A 24,980-nucleotide genomic window follows, 5' to 3' on the forward strand; every position below is an offset into this window, starting at 1 on the left:
ACAGATTTCTAGGTTACAATTTATTGTAAGGTGTCTGTTACAGTGTGTGTAATATTTATTAACTACATGTACTTAAGCGCTATGACTAGGGCTGGGCTTGGTTTAGGGTTAGCCCCATGTAATTATGCATCATTTATGGTCGTTACTACAGTAACTACATGTAACAAGGGCATTAAAATAAAGTGTTGAAGATTGATATATAGAGAAATGAACACACTTTATTCTATGTTGGATTACAAAAGTATGTATAAAATGTAGTTGTATGTTTGTTTATACTTACAGTGGCACTTGCATGCAAATATTTGTCTTGCTGTTTTCGGGTGGATGACTTTGCAATTTTAATAGTGGCGGAAATCTTCAATAAAAAATTGCACGGTATCCATCTGTAATCCGCTAGATTCCATTACCTGCATTTTCACCCCCATTTGAATATGTAACTATTGTACATAAATTCTCAATAAAATGATGAAGCCATTTTAATCTGCCTCGGCTCGCATTTTGATTGCACAGATTTGATTGTGACTAGGTAACACTATCCTTTAGCAACACCAGATGGCAGCAGAAACCTGGAGATGTGACGTGTTTGCATCATGGGGTTTGCATAAATGGAAAATAATTTAAAGATGTACATTTGTTGACGTGCAATGTAGACATCAGAAAATGCAATCCCCTGTCGATGAGATCACATTACTATTTTATTTATTTTTTATAAATTAGCTTAAGACGTAATTGAAGACTCGGGCTTGGAAAAAGTCCACAAGGAACTGTGTAGTAGCCCAGGCTTGATCTTGGTCTCCGTGTGCGCATGACCGCAGCAGCGCTCCGGATTTAACGCGCTTGTCTTCATAACCGTAACTTTAATATCAACGAAATAGTTCTATGCCAAACGATGATCTTCTTTAATCGGTCCTTTGAATGATGAAAAAATCGTGCCTTATGACGGGAAATGTGACCTTGATTTGCGAGCATGAAGTTTGTGTCTGTTAATGAGGTGGAGATCTCCACAGGACTCTCACACTCACTTCAGCGATGCTGCCGTTGAGTCCAGAACAGCACTTTCTGCTCACTTAAAGCAACGCAGATCGTTCCTGCTCGTGTGTAATCAGCTCTGTCTCCAGGAAGCTTTTTACTCTATATATTTCTATCTTTCAGCGCTTTTGGATTCATAATGCCTGGACTGAAGTTGAACGGTGCGCTGATTTTGTGCCTCCTGATGCTGCCGTTCTCTCGGCCGAACACTCAGATGCTGGACTGTCGCGAAGTGCGCTCGTCTTTTCAGTTTTTGTACCCGGGGATGAAATGGACCCCAGAAACGCCAGTCTCAGGTAAACAAGATAAAGATCATCATAAGTTAATTTAACTTTCTGTGTGATTTTAAAATATTCTGTCCCAAAAAAACGTTCAAAAACAAAAGTTTTACATGCCGGCGTTCAGTAAGACCTGTAGCATAAAATATAATGACATGTTGTGGTGATGATAATGTGTATGTTTCGTTTTGTTTTGTTTATTAAGTGGAAAGTTCTAGCTACAGAGTGCGCTAAAGCTAACGAGGAGCCTATTGATATTATGGCCACTTCAACAGCATTACAGTTTTTAGATTAAGAAACTTTATCCATTTATAATTTAGGCTACATTTAAATCAAATTATACGCTACACGTTTGCACTATTGGAAACCCCACATCTTTAAGTAAAACTGGTGTCGTAAGGTTTTATTTCTTAGCTGGCTTACTATTTTTGTTTTGTTTTGTTACAAGCTTATCTAATTATTCAACGGTGATTGGCATCTCTCTCTCTCTCTCTCTCTCTCTCTCTCTCTCTCTCTCTCTCTCTCTCTCTCTCTCTCTCTCTCTCTCTCTCTGTGTTTCTATTGAATTATATGGAGATCTTTATTGCAATGCCAATAATTATTGTAATTATAATTAATTCCCCTTTTGTATTCCATTTCCCCCCCTAATAACTAGTCCATATTTACTAGCTCTTAATTATTTGATTGGCTCCTAATATATCCCAGTTGTTGACAGTATCTTCTATAGTGTCTATAATTAATATTTTGTGGGGCACTCATATCTGAACCACAGATTCCCATAGAATGAATTTGCAATACATTTATTATATCACAAGTAACAATAATTAGTTACTTTTTAGTATTGAGAAATTGATTTGAGTAACAAAGGGATATTAAATCAACAATTGTGACTAAATTGTTACTATCAAGCTAAAAAAAAAATACTAGTCACTAATGTCTTTCTATTTGTAAGTATAATACAAATACTAGTAACAAAAAATACATACACAGACGTTAAATGTTAAAAAAGCTTTGCCATACAATTCTATTTATGTAATGTTTGCATCTACTGTGGCCCATTTCATGGGTTTTTTTCCTCCACCCTCAATGTAATGTGAGAGGATCTATCAGTAGGTTTGAAGATGAAATAAGTGTCCTGACTGGATTGTCATCTTCAGCTCTGAGCAGTGGCTGCAGAAGTAGCCCGAAGAGAGCTGTAAATGTATTTCTCTTAGCCATAACTAGTGTGAATTACCTGTCATGCTGGAGAAGGCGAATTGTGTTAGTGTGTTTATTGAGGTTGCTACATTTCCCAGAGGAGAGCTGAGGAGATAGATGAGTTGAGATGAATGACAGGATGGATGGCTGACTCTCTACTTGACATCTCCCCATAGCTGCTTGAAGCTTATTCTGTCTCAATTGGAGGCTGGAGGGAAGGCGGCGGTGGTGGGATGGGGGGTGTTGGGCGTAGAAACATGAAGAGTTTGTTTGGCCCTCACAACAAAAATTCTGCTGAAAAGGTTCTTGCTTTTCCCCAGTGACTGCATTTTGTTGCCGGGCTGCTTTATGTGCAAGTATCTTCATTTTTCTCTCCCAGTGGCAGCAAATGGCTCAAAAAGAACTCTAGATACATTTACATCACAATTCCAGTCATTCGTTATTTCACTTAACGAGTGAAACCATCCACGTTAAAATGTTTTGCATTTCATAATTAAAATAAAATCCAAATAAGTCCATTTAAAAAGGTTTTTTTGGTATTATTTTTGTATTTATTATTACACTTAATTGAATAATTTGAACCATGCAGAATGCTGGAGTTTTTCTAATGCCATGTGATTCAGCTTGCAGGTAAATGAGCGTAAACCTGAGTGATCCCTTATGGTTCAGCTGCTTTCAGGAGATATAAAGTGACCTTCCCAGAGTTCCATTTAATCAGAGGTTCTGTTCGTTTTTGTAGACTTCGCATTAGCAATTTAAATGGATTGCAATTGGGTTAAGGACAAGGATTAGAGTGATATTCAGTCATTTGCCTTCTCAGGATTTTAACACATTTGAACCTTTATCAGAGTTTAAGAAAAGTAACATAGTGATTGCATTGCATATCTTTATGGATTGCAAGAACCTGTCTCTCTAGTATACATTAAAGTATATACTGAAGTTAGGAAAACTTACCGGATTGCATGCATAAGATATAGAAACTTATGTATGTGTTGTGTATATTTTTGCAGTGCCCTGCAGTTTTTCAGATTTATTTCTTCAAAATAATTTTGGGCTGGTAAGGGACTTGTATCCTGATGGGTACAATCCTTGAAGCCCTAGTTTTTGAAGCCCTAGTTTTTGAAGCCTATACATTGTTCGTCAGAGGAAGGACTGTTTTTTTTTTAAAAATTCATTTGGAATTGTGCCGCAGGCAGTGTAGAGTCCTGATAATCCCAGCGGCACCAGGTTCTGGACTTTATGCCTGGTGCAGTAATTAGTGGTGCGGCGAAGCCTTTGGCTTTATTCATTTTGATTCATTATATGAACCGATACCACACGGCTCCAGCATATGTAGCCAGAAACCTTAATTGGGTGTCCTTGTATTATGTCAGACTATGAAAGAATGTGAGGTTAATTGTTTGCCCCCTTGTTTGGTATTGATTTATGTGTTGGCCAAATGCATTTTAAGAGACATACTTGCATAGAAAAATGCCATAAAAGATGAGAAGGAACTGCACTTAATAACTTTTCTCTTTAAAGACGTAATGTCCTCAAAATTGGTGAGTTCATCTAAGTCCAGTCATTACATTTAACAATAGCATAATTTGAATATCTGATGTTGGTTTGAGATCTTTTTGTAAAGCATCATTCATACACAAAGATCATTTTGCAAAAAGAGCCGTCCAATTTCCTTCAATAAGGCATCTATTCTGAACCCAACACACGTTGCTGGCCTTGAAGTGGCAAATGAATGTGGACAACCCTAATGTTAATTGGAAATTGAATGACTGCGGGCCGTATAGTGTAGCTGTCACCTTAGTGATTTTATTTATTCCACCGAGAGTTTCATTCACTGTCGCAGTCTTCCTGCAGATTTAACGCTTTGTTTGAATTGTATCGCATCTCATGTTCTGAGTTCCTGCATGTCAGGTTTTGTCCCAAAAGTTTGCAGATCTCTTCACTTGCTGTTTTACAGAAACACAACCACACAACAGGCAGCGATATCCACTGCACTGTGACCCCGGTAAACCCCGGCTTTAAGCTGGGTGCTTGTGGTGAAATTTGGGTTGATTTTTGATGGATGCAACCGTCGTGTTTCTGTTCAGCTGCCAAATGTGATCTCTGTTGGTATGTGTGAGTGGGATGAAGAGAGGCACATCTTTAGCATGTGCAGGAGAGGGAAAGAGACGGATGGACTAACATTAGAGGAAAATGAGGATTTGAGGACTGATGTATCTACGATGGAATACAAGGATGCCAAGCCGAGACACAGCCTGCAGGAAGATTGAACTGAATTGTAATCATACCGCATGTAATGCCAGGGGAGCACAAGACCAAAAAAGCCAACGGGAGGTTCTACCCTTCTCGTCTCCACTGGCACATCTTTACAAATTTTTTTTTTGATATCTCTCTCCCTTGTCAGAGCCACCTCGCTCCAAGAGGAAGAACTGAATGTCAAAGCATAAAAGGCAGCTGACTTTTTATAGTCTCAAAGGCACCTTTACACTTCGCTCTTAGATGCTCGTACTTTCGCTACATCAGTCTGACGTTCTGATGCGCCATCCCCTGCAAGTATTATATTAGATAATGAGTGCTCAAATAAGGATGACCGTTGGTAAATTCATGAGTTGAATTGAACGGTTTGTTGTTGTCGTACTGAAGAAACCAACTGGATGAGTAATGAAGGTTTTAGTGGGTTGAGTACAAAGTGAAGTCAGAGTCCATCTCTCAGCAGTCTCTCTGATCAAAATGAGATGAGAGGGAGCTGTATTGCCGTCCACTGGTACTCACCGGATGAAATCCTGCTAATTAAGTGCCGCTGACCTCCCTCAAGAGCTTGCGTTATAGGCTGTTAAGGGGCTTCTGTGCCGCTTGTTTTAATGTTAGTAATGGCAAAATGCATTACAGAGACACTTGTGCACTCCATCAAAGCTAGATCCTCTCAGTGCAGAAAGTATTGTTTTTCCAATTATTAGGAAGCAAGTCCTCTTAAAAATGATAACCTACCCTGCTGATTTCAGTTTGATGTTTGGTTATGTCTGTGCCACTAGTGCCAGCAAACGGAATAGGAAAAATAGAGAAGCTACTTCTGCCATTGGTTGGTCAAACAGATTATTCTGCCTCATACTGTACTCGTGACTCGTGATAGGATGCTCAGATGTTTTGATATCGCCACAGTATTTGCACTTTTGGGTGGAAATGGATTACTTTTAGTTGTTTCAGGGACATGAGAAGGTATTTTATCATAGGAAATACTGTCTCACATCACCTTTAATAGGTGTTCAGTTCATTTGTAAACATTTTTAAGTGGGCATTTTTAAGTTACACATTTTATAGTTTGAAACAACACTGCTCAACATATCTTTTTAATATTATTAAATCAAATTGCTATGAGTTATTATTGTATTTACATAGAGAAACCAATGAGGTAAAAAATTTTATGGACGTTTTGAAGTATCAAAGTGTCAGTGTTGTCAATGGACGGACTGAACTCCCAGATTTCATCAAAAAGATCTTTGTTTGTGTTCCGAAATGAACAAAAGTCTTACGGGTTTGGAACGACATGAGTGTGAGTAATTAATACAGAATATTCATTTTTGGGTAAACTATTCCTTTAAGAGAGCTTAGTATAGTGTCAAGGGGCAGTAGACAGTGCCTGGGGCAGTGAAGTACCTTCATATTTTGATAAATGCCCACACAGTTTCTGTAATTATGAGATAATGGCTTAGGTCAATGTCTCTGGCAGTCCATTTAAAGTTGAAGGTGAGGGATCACATGCCCACAAGCCATGAAAGTTTCTACTAATGACTATGGTCAGACTTTCCATTAAACCACATTTCTTGGATTTTCCTGAACTGATTGTAACCGAGGAACACAGTGTGTTTGTGTGAGCCGAAGGCTTTTAGTGTACAGTTATTTACTTTATCTTTCCCTGATCCTTCCACTGAATCCTTGTGTGCTCCATGCTGTGGAAGTCTGAGGTACTTTCTTTCATTAAATATTTCCAATGGCACTGTAAGACAACAGACGGTTTTGCTTTAGTCCATTAACTCTCCTGCCTCCCTGGCAGAGGAGCCCAATTCATAATCATATACTTCATATACTCTCGTCAGCCCGTTGACTTCCCACTTCTTTTAATTGTGCACACATATTGATGTCTTTTGAAGCAAGTCTAGAAAGAAACGTCATAATCCCTGTCGTTGCTCTATAATTCATGCTTCTAATAACATCCTTTTAACATTTTTCTGTATTTTAACACAGCATGTTTTCCCCACAGCCCCCATTAAACTTGCATGCTGATAGCTTTATAAATGGTTCTTAAGATCGCTCTTATGCATGCATCTGGCTGTGCTCTGTGTCTTCAGGCTTGTTAAGGAGGAGCATGAGGCTGAAATATGTACACAGCACTCACCAAGCCTCTGTCGGAGCCGTCTTTTTCATCTGGGCTCCGACAGGGATACTTGCACGCCGGAGGCCTTTGGGCAAAGCTGCAGGAGGGAGGGTGGATTTAGGAATTTCTAGAAATTTTTGTTGATAAGGAAGGAAATGAGTATGTCATGACTCATATATGGAAGAAGCCAGATTAGAGACGTCAGAGAAACAGTGTTCAGCCAAGGGTCCCTGAGGGTTCTCCAAAGGGTCAGTGGTAAATATGTATAATACAATACACACTTCATGACATTTCTAACTAACTAATGATTTGTTAAGCATTTTAAAATCTAGCAGTGTTAGTTAATGTCCTTATGAGTGCAATGACATGTTTCTCTCTTTTTTTTTCTTTTTTTTTTGGAGCCAATAATTTATTAAATAAAATATAAAAATAATGTAATGTATACTAGGAATTGAACATCTTTTATAATTAACATGTTTCTGTTTTAAAATACATTTTTAATGAAGTAAAAATTATCAGTAATGAAGTAAAAATGATCAGGGCGATACAACTGTCCTGATATCATAAGCATTAAAAAATTTAAATAAAAAATAGAAATGCTTGATTGTATCTATCAGTGGTCCTTTGTAAGTAATAGTCTTTTAAAAAGATCAATAAATCTTTTAAAAGATCTGATAATTTGACCAACATTAAAATGAAATTAGTTTAAATGTTTTATTAGTAATGTAGTTAATGATATTTGTTAGATTTTAAAATGTCATTTAAAAAAAACTAATAATATTTGTAAATTATGATATTTGAAAATACTTTTCTTATTTAAAATCATGATTAATATCATGTTTTCAAGGTGTATATAAAATGTTATTACTTTACTTAAAGGTATAGTTCACCCAAAAATGAAAATTCTGTCATTAACTACTCACCCTCCTGTTCTTCAAAAACCGCAAGTCCTTTGTGTCCTTCGGGACACAAATAAGATATTTTTGACGAAATCTGAAAGCTCTCTCATCCCTCCACAGACAGCTATTTCACGAGTTCACACTTACACCAATTAAATAGAGTAAAGATTATGCGTATTTGGCGTGCTGTCCGAGGAGGGCTCCGGGCTCGGAAATTTTGCCCGAACCCAGAGTAATCTCCCCCCCCCCGTGATGAAGATAGTCTAGAACTAGATTGCAGTTTATGATTGTTTTGAAATTTATAGCAGTTGATTTAAGTGCGTGCGGAGAAGGGGTGGTGGTGGGATGCTGAGAAACTGTCAGGGCGGTAAATCGGCTGTCTATATCCTATCATTGATTAACTGATTAGTTTAATGTGCTCCTCTTGTGTTTAATTTAGGTTTAATTATCTGAGCCTGCTCTACCTGTGTTTAATTAGATATAATTGTCTGCGTGTGCTTCTCCCGAAATTAGTTTATAAAACTTCAATTAATTAACGCTTTCAAGGCACAGAAAGGTTTTAAAGACATCGTTAAAATGGTCCATGTGACTGTTTTTTTTTGAGCGACGAGAATATTATTTTTTTGTTTTTGCACACAAAAAGTATTGACTTTATTCAACAAGTTTCCATAAATAGTGCAGTGCCCTCATCTACGCCGGCTGACGCTGTTCACGCGAGCACCATGATGCATACGCGGCAGCTGCACTTTAGTGTAAATCGCATAGGAGGGTGGCGCAGGCCAGAATTAAATGGAATAAAGTAAGTGTTTTTATTGGTTTTTGCACTCAAAAAGTATTCTCATCTCATGAACCACTGGAGTTAAATGGACCATTTTAACAATGTTTTTCCCACCATTGAAAGGTTGGAAAGGAATGAATCAGGTTGGAAGGAATCAAAAAACTGAAAGGTCCCACTAGGCCTTGAAAGTGTTAATTAAATATCTCTCTATGGAGGGGCCTGAGGGCTCTCGGATTTCATAAAAAATATCTTCATTTGTGTTTCGAAGTTTCAAATGACATGATGGTGAGTAATTAATGACAGAAATTTCATTTTTGGGTGAACTTTCCCTTTAATGTGGTTACGCCACATTAAATGTGTTAACCTTTGCTTAAAATGGTCTAGCAGTATTTTTAAAACCATATAACATACAAATGTTTCTAGGAATTTGGATGCGTTTAAACTAGATTTGAAAGGGGACCTATTATGCCCTTTTTTATGTATGGCTCCACTATGTTTTCAAGCTTGAAAGTTCAAAAACTTTTTAACATTGTTGCAGCACTTCTCTTCACTGTCTGCCTGTAACACTGTTTACTTCCTGTCTCCATGAAGCCCCTCTTTCTGAAAAGGGCAGTGTGCTCTGATTGGTCAACTGTTTCGAGCGTGTTTGGGAACTCAGCCATGGCCTTTTTTTGTTTATGACACGGGCGGGTAATCCAGGTATTACTTCATTTAAAGGAATATTGTGATGTATGCTAGAAGAAAACTACAAACAAGGCATTTCAGGGAATTCAGAAACAGTGCACAGCTAGTGAATAACTTTCTATGGAGTGGCCTGTGTGCTTTGTAATTTTGCAGACCTTTTTCATGCTTAAAAAGAAAAGTTTTTAGTGTTTAATGTTAAAAAAACACAATACTTAAGGACCCCTTTAAAATATTTTTTTCTTTATCTCACACATTCTTATTAACCTTGATTGAATTAGTGAGTAAATCTGTAAATTTGGTCCTATAGGGTCGGTAAAGGTCGAAAATTGCTGCTGTAGCACATGAAAAACAAACAAGATATATGGTCACATTCTCAATGCAGGATATTTCATCTAGAGTTTTTCTTTTCAAACAAATGTTTTCTGTTCCATTTTCAGAAAACAAACAATCTAATCAGCCGTATTTATGAGCAGTCTTTAGTTAGAGACTGTGATGTAATATTTATTTATGCTTCTCCGCTGGGAGCAATCTCCCTCCTGTAAAGTCCTTCACTTTTCCCTGACAGCTCGCAACTTCTCTAATAAAGGACATTTATCATCTGCAAACAGCAGACGTGCCGATGAAATTGTCTGTTTTGCTGAAGATAATTACTAAATCTTTCTGAGTTCTTTCTCCTTTCATACCTGCTCTCCTCTGCCAGCTCGCCTCCCTCCCCTCTGCTCGCTTCGCTATTGACAGCTTAATAAATTTGCCTTGGAATCTGAAATTAGCTCGATCGTATCTGTCGCCGGTCCTTTGCAAGTATTGATTTTGGATATTAAGCCTGTCGTTGTGCATATGAAAGGTGTCGTCTACACGATATGGCCGGTTTGCCCATAATTCCTCGTTTCATATCCGTATTGATGTACTGCTAACGTGTGATCAGAAAGTGTGGGGTTTTTTCATGCCGTTGTTGGTATTTGATATCGTGATGTTAATGGGTTTATTTACCCATCCATTCCTAACATGCGCTGTGTGCTTAGTAGATCAGTATTTATTTATTTTCCCTAAGGCGATTTCTTTGACATTTTGTCTTCACATTTTCATATGGGATTTAAAATTTGGCAGCACTTAAATCTCCTGCGTTTTAATCTCTTCCATGGTCTATTAAGTTATTTCAATCAACAAACTTGTAGAGTTCATTTTTTAGACTTCTTGTTGAATTTGCATTCTCCTTTTTGATGACAAACTGGCAAAGATTGCCAATTTAATGTGTGATAGTTGTTTCAGAAAAAGTATTTCACTAATCATCAAGGTGGGAAAATTATTCCTGCTAAATCTTTTAAATCTGAGGAAGAAATATTTGGAAAGCAGAAATGCAATTCTGTTGCCAAATGCTGGGATCATTTTCATAACAAATATGCAACAACAAAGAACAACAAATTTCAAAATTCATAATGTGTATTCAACCTCTCAGTAACACTTACTCACCCTCATGACATTCCAAACCCCTTTTTTGTCCATAAAATAAAGTAGTAATAGTAATATCAGTAGTAGGAGTAGTAGTAAGTAATGTTGTTTTATGAGAATTATAGTTAGTTGAATGTCTAAAGTTGGACCATCGAAATAAAGAACCAGAAAGTCAAACAGGGCCATATTCACAAAACATTTGATCTTACCACTAAGAGTTAAAAATGGCAGTAAAAGTTCTTAGTTATGAGTTTTCTCTTTAAACCTATTCACAAAGCTGCCGAGAGCAGCTTTTATTAAGAAATAGAAAGTAATTTAAAGGGTTAGTTCACCCAAGAATGAAATTGATGTCATTAATGACTCACCCTAATGTCGTTCCACACCTGTAAGTCCTCCGTTCATCTTCAGAACACAGTTTAAGATATTTTATATTTAGTCCGAGAGCGTATGAAGTGAATGCACACTACACTGTCCATGTTCAGAAAAGATTGATTTATGATTCAGATCACGTGTCCAACTGCCAAACTGGTGAAATCACATTACACTGGTGATCTGAATCATGAATCAATCTGCTGATTCATAACTGTTTGAATCTTTATTTGAGGATTGAAAACACGGAAGAGAAGACAATCCTGAATAAAGTCGTAGTTTTTGTTATTTTTGGACCAAAATGTATTTTCGATGCTTCAAGATATTCTAATGAACTAACTGATGTCACATATGGACTACTTTGATGATGTTTTTATTACTTTTTGGGACATGGACAGTAAAGTGGGCATACACTTCATACGCTCTCGGACTAAATATTTTAATATCTTAAACTGTGTTCTGAAGATGAACGGAGGTCTTACAGGTGTGGAACGACATTAAGGTGAGTCATTAATGACATAAATTTCATTTTTGGGTGAACTAACCCTTTAATTATAGAAATATTTTGTTGAACAAGGTTTCATGTTGCCATATTCAAATAAAGATTTTAAAATGTAGGTCGTGTCACTAGTAAAACTAGTAAATGTTCAGCTAACTGTCAGCCGCTTACATGTCCGCATCTCTAGAGATTGCAGAATTCCAGCGAAAATTATGTTTTATGAACAAAGTTTGTGAGGAGCATGTTTAAACTGTCTATCTAATCAGCGCGAGAAGTGGTATATACACAGCCAAAAGCCGACTCGACGGCTTTCTGCATCCCTCTGCCACCGTGTTCCCCACTCTCGGTCGGCGATACAGGGCAAAACTATGGGTTTGGACAAAACTCAAAATTCCGAGCTCGGAGCCCGCTTATATTGTATTACTCTATTCGATCATATGTAAGTGTGAACTCGTAAAAACAACTAGCCTACCACAGCTAATCTGACACTTTTATTTATTTATTAAAGGGGTGGTTCTATGTTTTTTTTCTAGGCTTGTTTGTGTTTATGGGGTGCAGTATAACATGTCTCAATACTTCTTCTTCTTTTTTTTAAATGCCGTGGTTTTCTTATATTTTACCTTTATTCCACACCGCTGTCTCCACTGTCATTTGAATGGCTTGTTTGCTTCGTGCTTCTATGAAGCCCATCTCTCCGAAAAGCACAATGGTCTTAGATTGGTAAGATGGCAAAAGGCTAGTTGTGTTTATGAGTTCACACTTACAAATGATCGAATAGAGTAAAACAATATAAGCGGGCTCCTGTATTTTTATTGGCTGAAGTGCCAAGCACAGGTTGCTGGAAGCGCCACGCCCCATACCTTTACGGGCAGAAGTCACATCTGCGGTAGCAAGGGTTTATGATGTCACCAACCCAGTAAGAATCTTGTAGTCTAAACCGGCCGTTTTTGTACTGCCATAACTTTAAAAGACAATATCTCAGTTTGCATTGAACTTTCCGCTCTGTAACTTTGCAGACACTGTTTATGCTCAAGCAGCAACATTACACACTAACTAAAGTTAAAAAAGTGAAACCGCATGCAACCACCCCTTTAAAGATACATTAATTATCACTATTGCCTCAATGTTGTATAGTGTCTTTGGACAGATTGCAGCAATAGTCATTAGGACTGTTTGTTATTTGGTTCTAGTGACTTAAGAGTCCTCCTGACTACTCCTAGCGTTTCATGGATTTAGGAGCAAGTTTTGGTGTTAAAATGCTTTGTGAAATACTCTTAGAGCAAAAATGTAGGAGTCCTAAAATTATGACTGACATGCCCATTATTTTTAAGAATTTCCTCTAAATCGACATGTTAGAAGCTACTTTTAGCTTTAAGATGTTTTGTAAATACGGCCCCTGGTTTATAACAACATGTGGTTCAATAAATTATTACATATTTTCAGTTTTCAGGGAAATATCCCATAGAGCATTCAGGCCTAAATATGTATTTGATAATATTTCATATGGTTTTAATGGTTTGGAGTTCAGTAAGCCTCACACGTAAAGCTTCAGCAACACAAACCAGTTATTATTTCCCTGTCAAGATGTGCTAACTAAATCTTTTTTATACAGCTAACAGCTTCTTTTGTGCCTCACAAAGCACACTACCTATGTTTCAGCTTGAAAAATTACTGCACGTTCTGAGCAGGAAATATAAATAGTCAGAACACCGGTTCATGAAGAGTCATTTGCTTCATTCGATATACTTCCATAATGTATAGTAGGTGAAAACCAGTATGTGAGCCGAGTCGTATGTTCAAATTCGCAGTATCTGTAAAAAAGTAGGCAAAAAGTTCCTGAATTACCTACTACATTTGGCCAGATTCTGAAGTGCTCATCTAATGAACACTTTACTATCCCATGAGGCCACGGGAGATTTGTGAATGGCAGTGAAGTAACGAAAGGTAGGTCGAAATGCCCTAGGTCACACGACAGTGACAATATTGTGAATGTAATGCGTCCAAATTTCATTCATAATAATACAAAGTTTCAAACCAAATGTAATACTTTACAGTATGCCATTTCGGACGCAGCAATTAGCTTCAGAATCGGACCTAACTGGTTGTGCTGTATGTTTTACTCTGAATAGTAAAGAGTATTTCAGTTCAATGTTCTATCCTATCAGAAAAATACTGTAAGTATACTCCAGTATTTTTGTAAAAACGGAACCAGTTCTCTGCGCTGAACCCTAATAATGACTAAACCTGACTGAATCTGAATGCAGATACATTAAGTTGTTCCTTGCCACCATTTTCAGCTCTGTCTGTTGTTGTTCACTGGAGAACATGTTCTTGAGGTCCCCTCCATGAGGAAGTGTGCGATCTGAGAGCGTCAGACTGCGAATGTTTATTCTGTTTTATATTGTTTATTCCTTTTTAGTCTGATGCTCCACAATAATAGACAGTGTTCCAAAATGCAGCAAAAAGCCTCTCTTAAACAGAGCAGTGACACTTTCGTCTCTGCCCAGATTGTGTTATGCCCTCCTTTTCTCCTACCCCATCATCATCTTCTATGTCTGTGTGAACTGGAGCATTGGGACTCCTATGAAGTTTGTTTACAGCACTATCAATCAACCTTGTGGCACCTCCACCCCCTCAGGTAGCTGACACACACACACACACACACACACACACACACACACACACACACACACGTCATACACGCAGACACACTTCATTTAGCTCTGGTTTAAAAGCACTGCTCTAAGATGCATGGGATGACAGAGAGTGACTGAGAACAAAGTTGCATGTAGGATGCTCTTTCAAAGTAATAATGGGAATGAAAATTTGAAAGAGCTAAAGCTTTGCGGGGTGTAAGTTCCCTCGTTGCATGTGTAATCATAAGATAATTGGCCACATTTCCAAATGTGGATCTGAAAGCCCAAGGGAAAACATTTGCAATAATTTCACTGGTTTTCACAGTAGCTGTTTCCTAGTCCTGGTTCACATGCAGAGAGGTCTATTTGACCGGAATGCAATGGAATCTCTCAATACAAGTTCCCCAAAACAATGCTTTACATGTGTTATTCACTAGTTCTTCAGTGTTTTTGGAAGTTCTGCTAGAGGAGACTTGAGGATTGTATGTTGTTGTTTTTTTTTACTTCAGCGGGAAATCATTTGCAATTCACAAAGTAACATTTAAAATGTGAGGAGAATTTATGTTTTATGCTAATTTATGAAAAGAGCTAATAAATAAATGAATGAAAATGAACTTCTGTAAGATTTAGGTCATGTCCAATTCACAGAAAATGTATATTAAATCATCATAGACTTCAACACACAGGGGACTTAATCAGACATTGGTCATTTTTATTTTCTGTATCCTTGATGTTTCATTCAACAGAGATCAGATAACATTGCTCTCTTTCCTTTCCCACAGGGCATTAATATTTTTAGATCATTATTCATATGTGAGCCAAAAACTGAAGAACCTTCCAGAGAATGTATTTCTCAGTAGACTTTTCTCTCCCAGCAAATCCACTGGCTTTTTATGGCTCTTTGATAACCTTCAAACCTTGATTCTGGTATAACGAGTGTCAACGAATCATCTCTTCATTCTCATCATCCCTCTAACCAAGACATTCCTGTCACTTCGTTGTCTTTTATCCAATCCACATGGGCAATTTCACTACTTCAGACGTTAAATGGACACGTTTTGCATAGAAGCATAGTCTCCTAAGGACCGTCTGTACTATGATGTTCTTTCTGATTATCTTGTTTTCCTTTAATGAGTGTTTGTTCTCTGCTAATCAGTTTGGCATACGGCCAGATGAAATGCAATGCACAGAAATCAAATAACATTTTTCAATTAGGTTGCAGGTATTCATTTTGCTGCATTCCTTGAGATTTGAATAGGTAATGTAAACAATGTGCGCCTATTATCTTATTATTAAATCATCTAAGTTCACATTAATTTGTAAAGCGCTTTCACAATACATATAATTTCAAAGCAGTTTCACAGTTTAAAGTGATATTTTATCAGAGCTGACTGTCCAAGTAATGTATTTCAGAAATACAGACTTTAATTACACAGTTAGCTAACAATGTATTAATTAAAAGGGGGACTAAACCCTATAGAACAACTTTTTTTAGTTAATGATCTGCAAGACTGGGGCTTTATTAGTGCTGTTCATTGATTCGAGTACATTACTTGACATTTGGGTATAAAGTTGTCTTGCTATCACCAGACCAAGCTCAATTTAAAATTGAGCATTGGTCTGGGGGGGTCTGCTCTGTTTTTTCTACTGCACAAGATTATAATAAAAGAGCATTATTTGAATGATTCTGTATTTAATTGGATAGTCCTTGGACCCATCGTTTCTCTATCTGTCATCGTGTTAAACCCGCCAATAGCAGACCAGGTGGATAAGCCAGTCTGTGATTTATTCCTCCAAAAGTGTAACAGAAGCAGTAGAAATGAATGTACAGGTTTTCAGACTGAGTTGCAGGGCAAAATCAAATCGCCAGTAGATCAGGCTGGGTTTACATAGGCTGCATCCAAAAACCTAGGCAGCTGACTGGTTGTCTCGCTTCCTTATCAGGTAATGGCTTGTTAAGCAGCATTTTTGTAAGGCACCTGATTGTGGGATATCAAAGGCAGCGAAGGGTACATGTATGCTGCCTTCAAAAATCGATCAGATGAAGGTATCTCAGGAGACAGAAAGTGAAGCAAACATTAGATTCAGACGTGGCTTGATGCCTGCATTCTCCAGGTTTTGGACGCAGCCCTATAGTCTACGTATAAAGTGTTTTAATTCTACAATATATAGTGTAAAAACCAACGGGGTAATCTAGCACTCGGAAAGCGTTCCACCCAAAAGGGCGGCCATTGCTAACCAAGCATCACCTGCTGTTAGCATCCCATTGACTCCCATTCATTTTTGAGTCACTTTGACAGTGTATAACTTTACATCTGAGACGTTTAAAGACTCCATTTGCCCATTGTTTATTCATAAAGAGACACATGACAATGCATAAAAGGCTCCGTTACCTTGTATCTTACACTATCGCCCCATAGAAGCCGTTTTTGTAAAAATGGGCTAACGATTGCGTCATAACCAACGCGACTCTTTCGCACAGTTGAGAAATTACTGTATAGACAGGAGGAGACGCTCAGAAGCAATCTTTTACTGTCTATGAGACAGTCGGGGGGACGTGGAGACATAAAGTCCGATAAAGTCAAGGGGGAAGAATGGGGAGAAGCCGATAGTGAGCTAAAAGCAACGGGAGAAAATATTTAAACAACGTGATTCAGATTTCACTTTCCACAACTACTAGAAGACCTACAACTGTCAGACAGGTTGCTCACGTCACATCTACGTCATCAAGCTCAGTCTGAGCCTGCGCAGTTCGCTCAGCCATCAGGAAGTGAGTGCCTCTAATTGACCTCATTTTCCGCCGTTGAAGTCTATGGGATCGCTTTGTCCATTTGTTTTACTGTCTAAGGTAAAAACGTCTGAGTGCTACCCTCTTAATGTTAAACGGTGGCTACTGCAGTTTAATTTTCCTATTGGACATCATAGGTCCTCATGACGTATGATGGTTCTTCCAAAAGATCACTACCCACGCCCCTGGCGCGAGCTCACCATGCCCTTTGCATTGGGAGTTAACGCAGTTTGAGTCAGCGGCTGGAATTGACAAGGCTCTGGCCCTGTGTCTACAGACAATTCACTCTCCTCCACTTCAGGTGAAGGTGGGGAAGAAAAGTCTTCTACTTCAAAAGTAGTACTTAGATTCTACTTTGTGAATCTAACAGCTGTCAATCAATTTGTCACTCGTCCCTTCTGTCTCCGCTGGGCTCGGCCCACTTTTCCAGCATTTTTCAAATAGTAGGTGGAGTTAGGCTGTGAACAGGGGTTTAGATAAACTTTAAGGCAGAAACAATGAGCCCAATGAAGTAATGAATACATTTTTTTTACAAAATTATTTAGATATATACATTGAAAAAAAAAATGGTTGGTTTAACTTAAAAAAGTGTGAGTTTAGTGAAATTGAGTTGATACAATGAAATAAATTGGTTTAATAAATTGAAACTCAAAATATTATTGTATCTGAACCAGATCAAAAAATGATAAATCATGAAAACAGCACAATTTGGCATGTTTCACTACGTTTTAATAATATTTGAATAAAGGTTGTCAATTCTCAAAAATGTAAATTGTATTTTAAAAAAAATATTTCAATGAACTCAATTTTAAGGCCACCAGGTATCTTATTGAAAAAACTATTTTTTTTTTTACAGTGTAGAGAATTTAGCATGGATGCATGTTGATTCAGAGTTTGCTTCATTTGAGGTCCTCGCTGGAGTTAGAGTCCTCTTAAATCATTTTTTTACTGGTGTTGGGGCATTTGAAGTTTTCGTAGAGGCTGGATCTAAACTGGAGCTAAGAAACTATCTAGTTACCGGATGGGCAGAATAAAACAGAAAAGTATTTGGAAAATAATTAGCGTAGTTGCTGTTGATATCATTTAGCAAAAATAATCATGTACATTCGATCTGATAAAACTGGAGTATAAGATTATGAGATGCATTATGTGAATGCTTGGAAATGCGTCTTTAATCTAAATTTAAACTGTAAGAGTGTAAAAACGCTCTCCCTCCTTTAGTAGACTTCGATATCCTAGGTACTACCAGAATCCAAGAGTTTAATGACCTTAAAGAGATAGATGATGGATTGTATGGTGATAGAAGATCAGTTAGAGAGCTAAACCATTTAGGGCCTGATAGGTCAGTAGCAATACTTTAAAATTGATACGGAACTTAATAGTTAACCTGTGTAGGGATTATAAAATATGTTATATGATCATATTTTCTTGACCTCGTAAGAACTCTAGCAGCTGCATTTTGCACTGATTGTGGTTTGGACAATCACCAAACAAATATGTGTATATCTCCTTTTCTTCAGGCTCAGATCTGCAAGTGTGCCAGCCAAAAGGCCTGACCTGCTGTTCTCGCAAAATGGAGGAGCGTTACCTGCTCATTGCCAAACAGAATATGGAGTCAAGTCTCCAGGCCACCAGCGCTCAGCTCAAAGTTCTCATTATTTCGAATGCTGCCCTCTTTCAAGGTGAGTTTATGCAACAACACAATGAACTCTGGGAATGATTCGCGAAACGTCATGGAATTTCTGTTTCTGAATTTCATAGGTTGTCACAGTGAGTTGTACACAAATTAGTTATGCTCATGTTTCATTAATTAGAGTGTGTAAAGATGCGGTCACATTAGTGAAATGTTATAAGCAAAATAGGTCCATTGTCTACTGTCAATAGTCACGATTTATGTAGCCCTTCTCATGCACAAGCTACTGTCAAACTAAGCAGCTTTCTGTTGGTCTACATAGGGAATCCGCATGGCTGACCCATTGCAAAATGTACATGGGGAAATCTTTCGCCACCCTCATGCGAAATTCACGATTGCATGTATTCATAGTGAAAGGACTTTTTTTTTTTTTTTTGTTCGACACAAAAATTGTTAATAAGTGGAAAATGTGACTGCACCTTGAGTTCGGTTGTGTGCTTTTGCAGTGCTTTGCTGGTCAGATACACACTAGTGTATGAACAGGGAGGTTGGTCTTTTATGTCAGATTGACAATGATAAAGAAATTAAGAGATTAAAAGTTGCATTTTTGGTGTCAGGTGAAGTTTAGGTAACAGTGAATTGTTTGTTGATTGCATCATCATTTGCACTGTTTGGTTCCATGTTAAAAAGGCATCATAGGATAATTTCGGACATTTGCAGAAATCTATCAGAGGCTCATTGCAAAGGCAACTGAACGACTGTTGTGATCATGTGATACTAAGCAGACCTGAGGCCTTTTGCATGAAACTAGTTGGAACAAACTTTCAGAGAAGGGTTTAAAGTTGACAAAAACATTCAAATCCAAACTGGTTTAGATCAGGTTCAAAAGGCTTACAACGTTCTGTAAACGTTCTCTGGCTACTCAGGGTTTGGTCCTGAGTTTGTGGTTAACTCTGAAGCACCAGCAGCTAAAAAGTGTGTCATGTGCAACGAACAGTCAATCACACGGTACATGGAGAGCATCAATTCACACCTCGCAAGAGAGCCGACACAGTTCACTTCTTTGTTGAAAATGAGATTGTTATGAAAAATATCATGAATTTAAATGCATTTTCAAGGCAGGAATAAACACTGCTGCTGCAGCAAGAGTTTGGGAATGCAGCTAAAATAAAATATGAGACAATAAATGCATACGTATTGTGTCACAGAGCGCAAAAGAAAACTTAATCTGTATAAAAGCTTTAAAAAATAAGCTAAGTAACTAGCTTATTCTAAGTATTAACTAATTCTAGCTTAAAGGGTTAGTTCACCCAAAATTGAAATTTCTGTCATTAATTACTTACCCTAATGTCGTTCAACACCAGTAAGACCTCTGTTAATCTTCAGAACACAAAAAAATATATTTTTGTTGAAAATTGATGGCTCAGAAAGGCCTCCATTGATGGCAATGTCCTTCTTCTCTCAAGACCCATAAAAGGCACTAAAGAAGTTACAAAGTCCATCTCACTACAGTGGCTCTACAATCATTTTATGGAGCTACGATAATAGTTTTTGTGCGAAAAAACCCCGAAATGATCACATATATAGTGATGGCCTATTTCAAAACACCTCTTTGTAAAGCTTCGAACCATTATGAATCAGCTTATGGAATCAGCGATTCGGATCGCCAAAGTCTCGTGATTTCAGTAGTTTGGTGGTTTGAAACGTGTTTGCGCACAAAAACAAATTCTTATCGCTTTATGAAATTATTGTAGAACCACTAGAAGATGGACTTTGTAATGACGTCTTTAGTGCAAAATATCTTCGTGTTCCGACAATGAACAGTACATTCAGGTATTGTCGGAGGTATTGTCGCCCCCCTTGAAATGATTCATTAAATTGATCAAAAGTGACAGTAAAGACGTTTATAATGTTACAAAAGATTTCAATTAAATTATGTTCCTTTGAACTTTTTGTTCATTAAAGAATCCTTAAAAACTTAACCAGTTTCCACAAAATATTAAGCAGCACAACCATTTTCGATATTGATAAAAATAATAAATGTTTCTTGAGCACCAAATCAGCATATTAGAATGATTTCTGAAGGATCATGTCGCAATGAAAACCGGAGTAATGATGCTGAAAATTCAGCTTTGCCATCACAGAAATAAATGACATTTTAAACAATACTACAGTTTTTTTTTTCTTAGTGAGTGTAAGAGACTTCTTTAAAAAACATGAAAAATTCTTACTGAACCCAAACTTTTAAAAGCAAGTAGATTATATAGTTCCTAGTTTAGTGTAAAAGTACCTTTCAACCTTTCTTTAATTTTTAAAGTCGCTTCTCTAACACCGACTTCAAATGTACAGCCAATTACAAAACGGAAAATGGATCTTCCTGATTGGTCAGTGTAATTGGTCAGCATAATGAATCATGTAATTTGGCATGAGTGGGTCACCCCCGCTAATTGTGTTGCGCTAACTATGTTAGCATGGTGGATTTGGCTAGGTCCTGTCTGTTCAGGGAGGTAGTTCAATGCTAATTGCTTCAGCATTAGGCCTGAGAGAAATTCCCAAACAGCTCGCAGAATTTCTGAATGTGCTCTTGTCTCGTCGTGTTTTTCCCCTGCACGCTCCCAAGGGGAATTACGAGCGGGCCTTGTTTGCAATCTTCTGTGCTGCTCTCCCCATTGCTTTTGATTCTTTTGTACTTTTCGAGGCTGACACAGATCAAAGGGCTCTGCTCTCCACTCCAGCATCCTCTATCCCTTCCCTTCACTCGACTCCCATCAGCCCCTGCTGCCCCTCCCCACGCTAGCCTGGCTTTCTCACACACCGCAAGCAGCGCCAAAGAATCCGCTCTTTGAAGTCAACTTTGCCAAACAATCATAAAAGTTAAGAGGCTCTGTCACAGGGACTTTTTCATGGCATCCAGTGATGAGCGCTGTGCGCCAGTTTTTCGGGTCCCCTGATCGGTCTCATATCGCAGTTAGTCACAGTGTGTCTGTTTTGATTCATGTCAATGGTTTGGTTAAATGCCTCTAAAATCTTAAACGGAATCAGGCCTATGGGTGATAAAAGGGAAACATCTGGCATGTGAAGAAGTTTTTTTAATACTTCACTTTGTGAGTCAGTCTGTCCAACAAACCAATGGTGTAAAAACGATCTGAAAAATGGGGCGTACACAATATAAGGATTGTAGAGTAATATGATAGCACAATACAATTTGATTTTGTACTTATATCATTGAAAATTGTTAACTTTAGATCTTACATAGAACTATATATATATGTGTATGTATATATATATATATATGTCACGCATGACCTCTTTAATGAGGTGATAGCCATATTCTTATGAGTTAAGGCTAGTTTAACGCAGAACGTTTTCTTGTTCAAACATAACAATGTGCATTGGAACAGAATACATGTGTCTCTATTTTTAAATGCTAAATCACATGAAGACATTTATCTAGCCAATGGTTTTAAAGTATATTTTTTTTACTAAAATAGTGCAGATTGATACATTATTTCTGTTCCATTCCTTCCTTCATAAGATGATGCAGTGAACCGCATTGTGTGAATGTTTTAAAGTAAACATGAAATCAAAATACACAGTTCTTGGTATCCATGTAGATCAATTTTTGTTTAAAAATTCAAGTGTCCTCGTAATCTTTAATCGAAATCTCTTTCCCTCCCACTTGCAGCAACATCTCTCCTCTAATGTATTTTTCGCGAAGGTGGGAAACCTGTCAGTCACGACAACAGCTATAGCAAGCTACAAGAAGCGGTATTACTCGGATATTTCTCACAATACAAGGAAAAATTAGAGTTTCATTATGAGTGACATTGAATGATAACAGACATTGTTCATTATATGTAGTGAAGGATATAAAGTTTATCTAGATCACGTTTGATGGATACACAGTATTCCTGCTGTTGATCTGAACTGGTGATTAATGAAACGCTGGAGGGAATGAATTAGAGCTAAAGATGGATGCCAAACCCTGGTAGAAACCCAAGTCATGTGGTTTGTTCTTACATGTCATTCCGATTGACAGACAATTTGAGTTCCTGTTAGCGGGATAAAGCAAGATCTGCAGTGCCACACAGAGCTGCTTTTTACCGCTTTGGGAAGGTACACAGCATTTAAATGACACCAGCTCTTTTTTTATTTGAATCAAATTAACAGGTAATCCCCATTTCAAAGACTGTAGTGTAAAAAGAGAGTCATGCTTAATTTATCCATTTTTCTCATCCTCAGATCCACCCTTGAAAGACATGCTTTAGGTATTGATGTGTGTGAACACAGAGAGCCAGAATGAGTTCTGGGTGAGTGCGTCTGCTGCATAACAAATTGTTCCCAAAATAAGATAAAATTCTACTTTATTTGTAATGCCTTTTCAAACAAAAAACAGCATACCAAGAATCTACAAAGTTTTTTGCATTCTGTGTATATTGCTTTAGGACATGGCAATGTTGTTTGCAAATGTTTGTTTACTGCTTGAAATATCAGCCTCAAAAACATTCGGATCTGTGGTCTTCAACAGGGGGTCCATGGCAGTACAGCAGGGGATCTGCAAATTAGAAAGAAAATGTGTGTTAAATAAAAATACTATATTAACCGAAGATAGTTGAGCAGATAAAGTTCAGCTAAATATTTCATTGCCCTTCCCACATTATACATTACTTCCGTACTCTACCGTTATACTTTTATTCAGGAAGAGTGCATTATTGAATTGATCAAAAGTGACAGACATTTATAATGTCACAAAAGATTCCTATTACTGATGCATGTTGTTTTAAAAATGTAATACAGTGTCCACAAAAACATTACACTGTTTTCAACATGAAGAAATGTTTATTGAGCACCAAATCAGCATATTAAAATGATTTCTAAAGGATCATGTGACACTGAAGGCTAGAGTAATGATGCTAAAAATGTAGCTTTGCCATCACAGAATTAAATTACACTTTTAAGTATACTTAAATAGATAAGAGTTATTATCAATTGTAAAACATATTTCATAATATTAGCTTTTTTGTGCTTGATTTTTAATCAAATAATCCAGCCTTGGTGAGCCTATGTGCAATGTAAGCATCATAAAAAAGTGTGTATATACATTAATATGACATTATAAACATTTTCAGCTCTTTTTTGTGCTCATACTTACTTTTAAAAGCAACATTATAGAGATGAAAAGACAATATATACACCTGGTCTCACATGCGAAACAGTCAATTACTAGCTTTCTAGTTTTAACCCAATCAGATCTTTAGAGGAGTAGAAGTACTTGACTTTTTCTAGACTTTACACTAGAAAATTTATTAAGAACAGATTTAGCTCAAATTCATGCTCATTTCATGATTCATGCCTAAAGTTCAGGCTTATAGTTAAGTAAGTCGTATTTAGTCAAGCATTACAACATCCATCATTATCCCTCAATTACATGTCTGGTTTGTGTGCATTGTGTGTGTTTGGTCTCCCAAAATGCAGTTCTGCTATACCTCAATGAGCCACTTTATCCACTGCGACAGCAAGTAATCAAAGGTTATTTCAGTCGACACTGCATGTCCAACTGTCATCCCAACCTTGTTAGTGCTGCTCGATCTTAAGTGCTTTAGGCGTCTGGTCTTAGTTTCAATCTTTTTTTCCCCATCCCGTTTTTTTCCCGGCATACTCCTCTCTAATGCTACCCGCTCCGCTCTCTCTCCGGAGTCATTTAGCTCTTTGTCGAAGTTTCACCATAACCCAATAAAGGCCTGGCTGACGGAGAGCTGGACCGGCCATGAAAGCCATCTGAAGTTGTTTACTCTCCGCCTAGGGCGAATTTAATAACTTAATGATGGTTAGAAATGTCTGTGCCATCTCGCAAACAAGCCCTTTGTGCCTCGTTTGCCTGATGAGTGAAAATATATTTGCCATCACTGCATCTTTCTCTAACAATTATAATTAGTTTTCTCTCACATGCTCCGTGGATATTTATGGGATGGTGTCGTAGGGGCAAACGGGCTCAGAGAGGTCTTTGGTGCTCCATTGAATATGCAGAGTCTAGTGGAGACTGATCCAGCCTGGTGTAATCATCAAAGTGATCTCTCTTCTCAGACTCTGTGCAGTGGTAAAGAGACCAAAAGCTCAGAGGGTGAAGAACAGCTTAAAGAGTGACTTTGTCTCTGAAGAGAGATTCGGTAGAGACTCAGACTCAGCTGAGAGACACACACTTCAGAGTTTGCTTAGTTAAGAGATGTATTTTGCAGTTAGTGAAGCTCTTAGGTGCCGTATGCCATCGGTTATCTATTGCTTTCTAACTTAAGCACAGCTCTATAACTGCCCAAGAGCTCTGAGGTGTTAAAAGAAAGTGTTTCCCTTAAGCAGGAATAGTGAATTGAA

The 24,980-nt window shown here is 37.7% G+C and overlaps 1 protein-coding gene across 1 annotated transcript in view; it reads left to right on the plus strand.

The window, feature by feature from the left end:
• Positions 1-797: 797 nt before the first annotated feature.
• The window catches only part of gpc3 (glypican 3), a 173,809-nt gene continuing 149,626 nt past the window's right edge, over positions 798-24,980 (plus strand). Inside the window, exons 1-2 of the mRNA XM_067457674.1 lie at positions 798-1,325; positions 18,499-18,660. Coding sequence (XP_067313775.1) covers positions 1,169-1,325; positions 18,499-18,660 — 319 coding nt within the window. The 5' untranslated portion in view covers positions 798-1,168. The remainder of the gene's footprint in view (positions 1,326-18,498; positions 18,661-24,980) is intronic.

Source organism: Pseudorasbora parva, chromosome 11, assembly GCF_024679245.1.
Source record: "Pseudorasbora parva isolate DD20220531a chromosome 11, ASM2467924v1, whole genome shotgun sequence".
NCBI lineage: Eukaryota > Metazoa > Chordata > Actinopteri > Cypriniformes > Gobionidae > Pseudorasbora > Pseudorasbora parva.